Here is a 10,674-nt window from a genome sequence, read left to right as displayed (position 1 = left end):
AATACGGATGTTGGCGAAAAACACTGCTTAAGTAAACTTGAAAAAAGACCGGCAGACACACTTAAGACTGCTTCGTGTGGGAATGTGAAAGCATTATACCGCTTGTAGACCTCGGAACGCCATGAACGCGCGTCGTGGCGCCTCCCCATTAGCTGCGCAGTCGCATGCTCAGTGACGCAGGCACTAGGCCACACCTTTAGTCAGCAAGTGGAGCCGCCGTGGGGTCGGGGAGGCGTGCTAGTCTCGCAACCCGGAGGCGCGGGTTCGATTTCCACCCAGACCGAAATTTACGAATTTTGTTTTCAAACTCATAAATTTATATTGTTTACAGGAACGTCCCTGAAAAATTTGACGACAATCCGAGGGTTTTTTGACGTGTTTTTACTCTTTGCGCCGTCGGCCATTTTTGGTACCATCTTTCGGTCTCGCCGACGGCGACGGTTTTTCGCGTAATGCAGCATATAATGCTATTGCATTAAAAAAAGAAGGTGTACGGCAGATAAGACTGAGATGAAGACTTTAGGTGCTGCACGAAGCATTGGTTACTGGCACCAACCATGACAGCAATGCCGACAGCGCCACAACGACGGCGCTACGGCTCGCATCTGCGCTCCTAGAACCATATCTTAGGAGTATAGACCAGTTTTCGGTAACTTTTTCTACTGCCTAAGAAACACTGTAGCGATAACTGTAATGATGATACTTGCGACATACGAGTAGCATATGCAAAACCCGTGGTAGCTACGGCTGGGAAAGGAACCTGAGATTGCTTGTTCACCATGCATCCGTTCTCGGGTTGAAATTAAAAAGAGAGACTTAACCAATGAAATTCCCATTGCTACTTCCTATAAATATATATATATATATATATATATATATATATATATATATATATATATATATATATATATATATATATATATATATATATATATATGATAATTTGATACTCCCCAAAGCGGCTGCCAAGCTACACAGGGCCCTACACGATATTGCGTCAGCTTGGCGATGTGAACTACGAGATCGCTCCGCTGGACTTGCGTGTCCCTCTGGACGTTATGCATGTGTGCCGACTGAAGCCTTACTTTGCCGCGAGTTTATAGTTAGCGCCGAGACGGCGCCTGTACAGGTGGAGGTTACGTTACGGCGCAACCAAGAGTGGCGCCAGTCAGAAGACGACGATTTGACGTGTAGAGGTGGACTCGGTCTCGACAGCCATCTTGTTTGTGCATCGTTGTCTCTCTTGTAGATATTGTAAATACGTCTTTATATGTGACTTCTGCAACGTAAGAATATATTCGCATATATATGACCACTGGGCGTGGTTACGTTTCGCCTTCCGGTAGCAATAAAAAAAGAAGCGAACTATAAGCATTATCAGATCGTTAAGTAACGAGCACAAGGAACGTCTTATCGACGCATTCTCGCGCGGCGCATCTGCCATTTTTTCCCCTGCAAGAAAACCACGTGGTTACGCAAGCCCTGCATTATAGCCAACGAACATGCTGGGTAGTACAAAGTCTCACCCGGCGGAGGGCGTCGGGAAGAACTGTACGGCGTCCTGGTTCTTGGGCGTGGCGGTGCCGGGCTCGCTGGTATCGATGCAGATCTTGACGTGCGCGTCCGGGCAGGCGTCCGGGGTTCCGCTGGCCACCCGCCCGTTAGCCATTCGCTGACCAGCGGCCGCCACGCCCTTGACCGCGCTCGGCGGAGGGGGCTCCGCGTCCAGGGCCTCCGAGCTCCTGCGTCCAGACAGGGGCGACCACAACGTCAGGCGCACAGACAACCGAAGATGTGCAAACGCGTTAAGTGTCAAGACTACTGTCACATCCCTCCAGGACGTAAAGTGTAAAGAAGCCCACCGATTTATGAACCAGAAAGATTCATTGTTCCACGAAACACTGACCGGTCGGTGTGATTGACGTACCGGACGGAGCGGTTGGTTCACTGACCGAATCCAACCACACTACGGTCGGCCAGTGATGTCCTCCATTAGGCTGCAAGACCTCACCTCTATAAGGACGAAAGTTGAATGGCATGACGGAGCAACATGTTTTCTAGTTACATGCTAACGAAACGTTGTCTATCGCAAATTAGGTTCATAGCCGTAACAACAGTAACTCGCAGTGAAGCAAGAGGAGTACAATAACCCAGTAATATTCTCCCTCTCAAAAATGTGCTCCCTCTCCAGAGAAGTAAATCGCAAGCAATGAGAAAAGAAGCATGCCAGGCGCTTGGCAGTGCGTGCTTTCGATGTCGGCTATCGGGTTTCGGTTGGTTGTCACAAATATTTGCAATGAGCTGCCACTTTTTTTAAATTCAACGTTCCCCAACAAAATTTATTATGACTGTTACCACAAAGTACCCTATAGGTGTTTTCATATAATATATTTGAAATATTTGGATTTATTTCGTACTACTCTGAACGTTTTTGTTCAACAAAAACGTTCCTAGGTATGATGCACAAGAGCGAAGACGACATGCGAAATGCAGCACTCGACCTATCGTTTCTTACTTGCCCTACTAAGTCTTTATTTTCGTGCTATAGAGTGCAACAATGTATTAATCTAATCCACGCTTAATATGCACGGCCAAAGCTTACTTTGTTTAATGTTAAAAAGAAATATGGGGTTTTACGTGCCAAAGCCACTTCCTGATTATGAGGCACGCCGTAGTGGAGGACTCCGGAAATTTCCACCACTTGGGGTTCTTTAACGTGCACCTAAGTCGAAGTGCACGGGTGTTTTCGCCCCCATCGAAATGCGGCCGCCATGGCCGGGATTCAAGCCCGCGACCTCGTGCTCAGCAGCCCAACACCATAGCCACTGAGCAACCACGGCGGGTTTAACGTTCAGAACTGTTGCCGAGATGTGTATCAGAAAGACAAAGAGAAGATATACAGAAATGCATAAAGAAGTGAGCTCTAATGCGTGAATTTCTAGAGAAATCTTTCATCAAAAAAGAAGGGCAAGAACTCTATCAGTGATAATTTCATTACACGTATGTGTGCCAGCGATGGACTTCGTGTACGACGCGTTGTAATCTTAGATAAATGCCTTGTTGTCTTTCCATTGTCTTGCCCCTGATAGGCGATATCCTTTCCACCTACGCCAAATATGCGCGCGAGATAAATGCACTACTTTCTACTCAACAAAGTTCAGATAGTAAAGTTAGCGATTCACCTGTCTCCTCTACGCAAATTTCTCGTATTTTCCGGCGCTTAAAAGCTTGAAAGTCGCTGTATGACAGAAACATTTCCTACAACATCGCCACGACGAAGTTGTCTTAAACGTACACAACGTACACACAGCTTAATCATCCGTGCGCTGGAAGGATAAAGAAAAGTGTCCGTTTTTTCCCCCCCGAAAGATTTCACTATTTTCAATGTCCTAACTGTTATCGCGGGCTCGTTTAACCTATGTTTCCGCGATCTTGTTTCCACAAGAGGGTTGTTAAATACAGCAATCCCAAATTGATTTTTCAGAAACCCACTTTTTGAGTGTTTGCCTTTTGGTTCTAACTGAGGACGGATCTGCTAGCCAGTAATATACAGCAACGCTGAGAGTTTTCACCAGAGCGGCGTAACACAACAAGCGGAAAAAAAGTTTTGAGGCTGTCAGGGTCGTTCAATAAGTGCAGTATACAAGGACCCACGGTACACTAATTAGCAGAGGCGGCATATTGATCACGAGTCACTGCTCCTGTTTTATATGCAGGCACGTACTCCTTCTCAAGCCTTAATTACAAACTGCCCGTGGCTTGTTACTGCAAACTGTGCGTCTTCGCGACAGGAAATTTTGCGCTTAAAACACGCCGGCAAAACTACTTGCAGCATTTCGCAATCTCTTTTAAGCCCCGGAACAAAGTGATTACATTAGGTGTAATTAAGTAATCGTGAGAAATCAGAGTAGCTCCCTTCCTTTTGTACTTGCATTGTAGATAGGGATTTTGTAGCTGTACTGCTGCCATTGGATTCACCTTGTCCTCGCTTAGTTAAAATGCGTGCTTCTGTTTTATCCTTGTCATCCTAATGACGCGTGAAAATACATAAATGCTCCAATAAGGGAGCAGTATTTACGCACTGATCGTGTAGCCAGGCGTCATTACGAACGTTGCATTCCGGACGCTCTTCGAGGCACCCTTAGAGGGGGAGAGAGAGAGGGAGGAGCGATACGGGGAAAGGGTGTATGCATTCAGCATTCATATTACTCGCGTTTACGGCGGAGAGCTTGGAACGCTGCTCTCCCTCTCTCTCTTTCTCTCTCTAGAGGGGCACGTGACCACCAGCGACCACAATATACAAGAGAGCTTGACGCTGGCGTGCTTGATTCGAGATAACGAATGGCAAGTGGACAAAAGGAAAGTGCACATAAAGGATTGCACCGGCGATCAAAGAATAGCAAGAAAGGCAAGGAAGGTAACCAAGTTAGCATGAACTTAATGAGAGCAGCATTCCGGGCAAGTTGGTAATCCATTACTCAAGTGATATCGCGCAACAAGAAACGACACGGACGTAAGGGAAGAAGACACACCAAGCGCTTGGTGTGTCTTCTTCTCTTACGTCGTTTTTTGTTGCGCAATATCACTTGAGTAACAGGTTAGCATCCTATTCCTTAACTTGCGCTTGAAGTGAGGGGAATAATAAAGAAATAGATAGATAGATAGATAGATAGATAGATAGATAGATAGATAGATAGATAGATAGATAGATAGATAGATAGATAGATAGATAGATAGATAGATAGATAGATAGATAGATTAAAGAAAAGCGGTCGTTAGGCGTGTGCGCGCACAGTGAAACCACACTGCATAAGTGGGGCCCCTCACGCACTCGCATATGGGCCGTGCTCTGCACAAGCGTGAGTAACGGACTCCGCTGCTTGCGGTGCATTTTTTGTGCGCAGTTTATGATGCCGCATATGCACCGACGGCATTAACACACTTGAAAACGCGTACACCGGTACCCACTTTCCACATTACCGTTTGCGAGCCAGAAAATAACGTTCACTGTGCCGTAGTAACGATTTTCCCTGCGCGAAAAACAGACGGAAGTGGCATTCGGGCGAGCAGACAAGACGTCAGCGAGTGCGCTGGAGCGCGTGCTTCGACCGGACGGGATGGCGTTGATGCACTCGGCGGCTAAACTTTTACGTCGTCACCGGCTGAGCTCCGAGGCGTGCTGCGTTTGACGGTGATCCTGTGTAGCAGCGTTCATGTTGCTGCTGTTCGAGCTTCTTCAGAGCTCGGATGCTTTGGCGCCGTTTTTTTTTAGAGCCGTTTTTTTTTTAGAGCGGTAAAACGGTCAGGCCGATATTGATTTAGAGTCGGCAGCACACCAAGGACGCGACGAAATAAAAGGAAGTAAGACATCGTGTCCGTGCCAGCACATGACAGAAGATGACTTTGCGTGCATTTTGTAAAGTTTATCATAAAGTGTAAAACCATGTACTGGGGCTGTGGTACTGCTGGACAGGGATGCCAGGATAGTAGTGTCTCTGAAATAATTATTTAAACAAAAAAAAAAGCAACAAGAAAGCGGCATGGGTCAGTTTCTTCTGCGTATGGTTCGTGGTGGTCTTGAGTACGGGAGAGACAAAGCAAGGAACAGAAAAGGAAGGAATGCGGCCAACCAGATGAGCGTCCGTGGTTTGCTACGCTCCACTGGGGCTGTTAAATTGATCTATGTACAGTATAGACGCACCGCAATAGCCGCGCCTTTACTTCTATTATTTTTTCGAGATTTCACGCAGGAACTTGAGGCGTGGCTGCTGAAAAAAAAAAAGCTTTATTATGATTTTTTTCGCTTCGAAAGTTATTTTTACACTCGTCAACCTATTTGTGTTCAGGTAACATAACTAACACACTAAATGTCAGGTACAAAGCGCGGTGACGTACTACATCGGATGATGTTAAACGCAGAGAAACTATGTAGACGTTTTGGCTGCTCACATCACGTAAAGGTAAGGATAAGCTTAAGGATGTGGCTTTTGCGCGAGTAAAATCTCAAACGGTTTTCTACTACTTATATCTTCGCTCAAATTTTATGATTTCCAAACGGAAAATAAAAAAAGTATATTGTGCCGACCTCTAAGCCTAGGCGGTATCAATCTTTTCGTTAGGGCCCCTGCATGTGTTTCTTTTTCTGTTGTTCTGCGTGTGAACAAGTACTTGCATGTGTGTGCGTACCTCACTCCCAAGCCACTATAGTATGCATGCTGTAATACCAGAATAGACAAAAAAAATTTAGACGAGAAAGAAAGTAAGACAAGAAAACGAAAGCAACCTTGCATGATACACCGACCAAATCGGACTACGCGTAAAGCGTTAGCACTCATAATCTCGCCGCTTCCTCATTCTCACAGGCGCGAAGCTACAGGACAGTGCGTAGACGCACAGACAGTGAAGGACGAACGCAAAACTGTGAGGGGACGCTCGAATCTCCCTCCCCAAGTCGTTCGTCCCCGCGCATAAGCCGATTCTGAAGCCGAGCTTGAAAAAGTGTCGCGGCACGAAACGTCCGGCCGTGGCGACCGGGGAGCGGTTATCCGTCGCAGACTAGACGGCGACAGGACACTTCGTGGGGGAAGGCGGACAGGCGCGAGGTTGTGCGGCGGTTGAGGGAGACGGGGAGAGGGAGCGGTGCCAGGCCGCGCCTATACACGGCTGCGCCTTCGACGAGGATGACGACAGCGAGTTCGCGCGACGGGGGAGAGTTCCCGCAGAAAGTGACTGGCGGCGGTGCGGGACGCCGAAAGGGAGGGGAGGCAGCGGGAAGCAAAAGGGGCACGGCATCACCACCGCCGCCGCCGCCAAGAAGCGCGAAAAAGACGCGAGGGCGGAGGGACAGGGGCCGAAATCGATCGTTGCCGGCGACGCCGGCGAGCTGCTCACGCTCGTCTCGCGCCTGGGGCCGCCGGATCGGACTCGAAGAGGACGAAGGGAGGAGAGGGAGGGTGCCGTCGTGCGCCGTCGCCTGGCCCGCGTCCAGCGACCGGACCCCGGTGGGACCACGGTGGGGAACGCGTACAGACTCGACCAGCGGTGCGAGCCCCCCTCCGTCACATGCACCACAGCACGCGAAGTCGGAAAAAAAAAAAAAAAAGCGCACGGAAGACCGAAATGTTCATGAATAGAATGCCGAGGAACACGGATCTCCCTGAAACGATGTTGTTGGTAAGAGAGCACTGCAAACCCATCCCCCTAACGTTCCTACACGTACACGTGCACGGATTATGATTCACTTTTTGGCGGAGCAGCGAACGCAAGGCACGAGAAAGAAAGAAAGAAAGAAAGAAAGAAAGAAAGAAAGAAAGAAAGAAAACGACGCAGACTCGCGTGCGCCGCTTCAGTTAAGGATGAACCACGGCTAACCATCCCAAATGTCGGTCTTGATAACACAGACTCCGGCCCGACCAACGGCTCGCGCGCGGTAGCGCAAACAGTGAGCTGACGCATTCGACCTCTCTCTTCACCATGCACCAAGGTGCTCTGTTCGTAACAACACTGAAATAGATGCGTGATTCCGTGTCCTGTACAAAGTAGCAATAATTGCGCTAGTTCACCAGATTATCATGCCAACCAATCTAGACTGCGACAAGAACTTTGTGAGGGCCTTAGTATGAAACTCTATGGTGAGGGCAGGCTGTTTGACGATCAGGCAATGCAAGCTCTGCTTTTCAAGATGGGCTCGTCTTTGTGTTTAAAAACATACCAACGCACTGATCGCATTTTTGATACGCTTATATACCGACCGCACTTGCATTTACGTTAGGCGTCCCCCAAGGTTCCGTAATTGGTTTCGTTCTCGTCCTTATATCGCGCTCTACTTACTTTTCTAGAGCTAACTAACTTACGTTCACGTTTGTAGCGTCGAAACTATTCTATTCAACATTCTGTAGTAGCGTGACCTTCAGTGACCGGCCCTACTGTGTGTGACCTCTACTGTGTGTTCTACTTTATGTTTTTTTAGATTTGTCCCGTTGCTCTTCCTTTAATCTTTCCTCCCCTCCTTCCTATCTTCCATTTCTGTGCTGCTCTCACCTCCCTTCTGAAGAGTAGGCATGCGTTGTGCCCCTTCCGGTGGCAGTTGCCAGCCTGCTCCTCGATTTCCCTTTCCTAATAATAATAATAATAATAATAATAATAATAATAATAATAATAATAATAATAATAATAATAATAATAATAATAATAATAATAATAATAATAATAATAATAATAATAATAATAATAATAATAATAATAATAATAACAATAATAATAATAATAATAATAATAATTATAATAATAATTCCTTATTTACAAAAAACGACTTGTCGCTTTCCGTTTCCTGTAACACGAGCGGGTTCATCGACGACTGTGTGTATATACTGCACAATGAAGTAATTGTGTGATAAATAGCTCACGACGCCGAATCCTAATAAAGGTAAAGCAATCTCGTTTACACGCCAACGTCGTCCCTTCGTCTTTTCGTACACAATTACTAGCGTCCCTGTTGAACTAGTCCCGCGTTTTAAAAATATCACCCTCTCTAACGACTTGTCTAGGCGAGCGCATGTTGCTAACGTCATCTCATCAGCTAAACCGGATCCTATAGGATACCTAAAAGCGCCACTTGCGCCATGCAGCGCCTCATGTAAAATTACTGCGTGGCTTATAAATCACTTGTAAAATCAAAACTGGAGTACGCGTTCGCCATATAGGACCCACACCTAGCATATTAAAAAAACGCCCATTGAATCAGTTCAAAGTCTTGTTATCAGGTTCGTTTATTCCGTATGCTCATATGACGTCGGCACTTCATCTCTGAAAGCTCAATCTGATTCACTTCCTTGCTTTGCGCCGTCGCATTGCAAGCGTGTCCGTCTTCCAAAAGCTTTATTATTCTTTTCTTAACCGAGAGCCTTTTATATTTCAGGCCCTCTGCGCATATCTAGCCGTATTGGTCATCCTTGACAAGTTATTTGTCCACGTGCCCGTACAGTGAAAAATTATCTCATCATTCTTTTTTTCCCGGCAGCCAACACAAAACCGCCTTCCCCTGCACATAATTCCGCCATCACCTGCCCATCTTCGTTGTTAACCGGTATAACTGACCACTTATGTATCTGAAGACTGCTATCGAGATAATTTGTTCATTCACTGTATACTCCACCACTTATGTAATACCCCCTTTTTGAGGGTCTCTAACGTAGTCAAATTAAATAAAGGACTACGCATAAAGTTGGCCTACACACCTTACTTCCTACACAGAATCAAGAAGTGGTAGCCCGCTGGTTGCACCCACCGCAACACCCCGGATACGTCTATGGAACATCCGCTCATCGTGTGTGCGCAATGCGAGAGGCAGTACTGTGCAGCCCCTTTGAGTCAGCCGGATAGGCGGCCGTTACCTGCGGACAAGGTTCTCGGTCACTGTTCGTGCTCAGACGAACGCATACAAGCAGTCACGGCGCTTCGTGACTTTCTCATAGATAGTGACTTTACGCACTCTATTTGAAGGATGATCAGTCGTGAATGTGCGCAGTGTCTGGTTTGTGCACTCTTATGTGAACTTGCACTAATCTTTTTCGTTTTATTGTGATTTATTCTTCTCCCTGTCAAGAATCTTTTTGCTTTGTTTTTACGCCGTGACTGGACAGAAAGTGACCGTTCTCTTAACGCACGCTTTGACTGGACGTTCGCATGTCCTCGGTGCACAGCACGCTTAGTGCATATTGAAAAGCAGGCTGTGCCTGAGTTAAGCGGTGCTTTCTTCCTCTGCTATGTCTTATTTCCGTCTTTCTTCCCCCATCTACCGTCTTTCCCCCTCACATTCCTTATTCGCTGGAGTTCAATTTTGATGATGGAGATAGCCGGCCTTTCGGTTGCCCCTCTTTCTTTTTTTCGCGATCTCGTCGTTTAATAAACAACAACAACAAAAAAAGTCCCAGTCTCGCCCCACAGGCGAGGCATTGATCATCAAAGTATTTTACAACTGCACGGAGTAAGGCTCGTAGTTTTATCGACCGAATAAACTGCAGCAAGCACTCGCGAACAAGCATGGTGTCACGCGTCCCCACAGACACACGTCAACGTGGGTCTCCGTCGATGACCGCGAGCACTCGACGTCACAACGCTAGCGTGACGAGAGGGCGCCGGCAGCGGGGTAGCGAGCGCGCGTGTGCCGTATTCGTGAGCTGCCGCTCTTCGACATTTCAACTTCGCCGGGTCTCCAAAACTCATATTGCGCGAACGTGCAACCGCGAGAAGACAGCGCGCACGAAGCCACCAACCCAACCTCCTGGGCTGGCCCCAGTTGCTCTGTGCATACCCGAAATCGCGCGACGTCCGCTCCGTTGGCGGCTCGGCTGCTCCGCAGAATGCCGCGCTCTTTTCGTTGGGTCCGGTCGCGCCATCACGCGGGGGGGTCAGCACGTCGCGCAAGCTCTAGCTCATCTCGGGCATATACTGAGCGGTTTCTTCCCGAGTCACATTGGGCAGGAAGAGGGAGTGAGGCGACGCGGAAAGGCGCTTGCTATATTCGCCCGCCGCTATCTCGAAACGGGTGAATTTTTCTTTCGGGTCCCCGCATCGCCCGCTTCTTTTTATTTGACTCTGCGTGGTGTTATCCTTTTTTCGATCTCTTGCTCTCTGACGTTTCTCAGCGAATCTGCCGTCCAATTTTCAGCTCGT

The 10,674-nt window shown here is 47.5% G+C and overlaps 1 protein-coding gene across 2 annotated transcripts in view; it reads right to left on the bottom strand.

Moving 5' to 3' along the window:
* Positions 1 to 10,674, bottom strand: part of LOC142571890 (uncharacterized) — a 473,725-nt gene that overhangs the window by 36,849 nt on the left and 426,202 nt on the right. For both annotated transcript variants that reach the window (XM_075680573.1, XM_075680574.1), the window contains exon 3: positions 1,527 to 1,742. In XM_075680573.1, the coding sequence (XP_075536688.1) occupies positions 1,527 to 1,742 (216 nt within the window). The remainder of the gene's footprint in view (positions 1 to 1,526; positions 1,743 to 10,674) is intronic.

Source organism: Dermacentor variabilis, chromosome 2 (assembly GCF_050947875.1).
Source record: "Dermacentor variabilis isolate Ectoservices chromosome 2, ASM5094787v1, whole genome shotgun sequence".
NCBI lineage: Eukaryota > Metazoa > Arthropoda > Arachnida > Ixodida > Ixodidae > Dermacentor > Dermacentor variabilis.
Note: the sequence above shows the minus strand (reverse complement) of the source record. Positions and strands in the feature narration are given on the sequence as shown.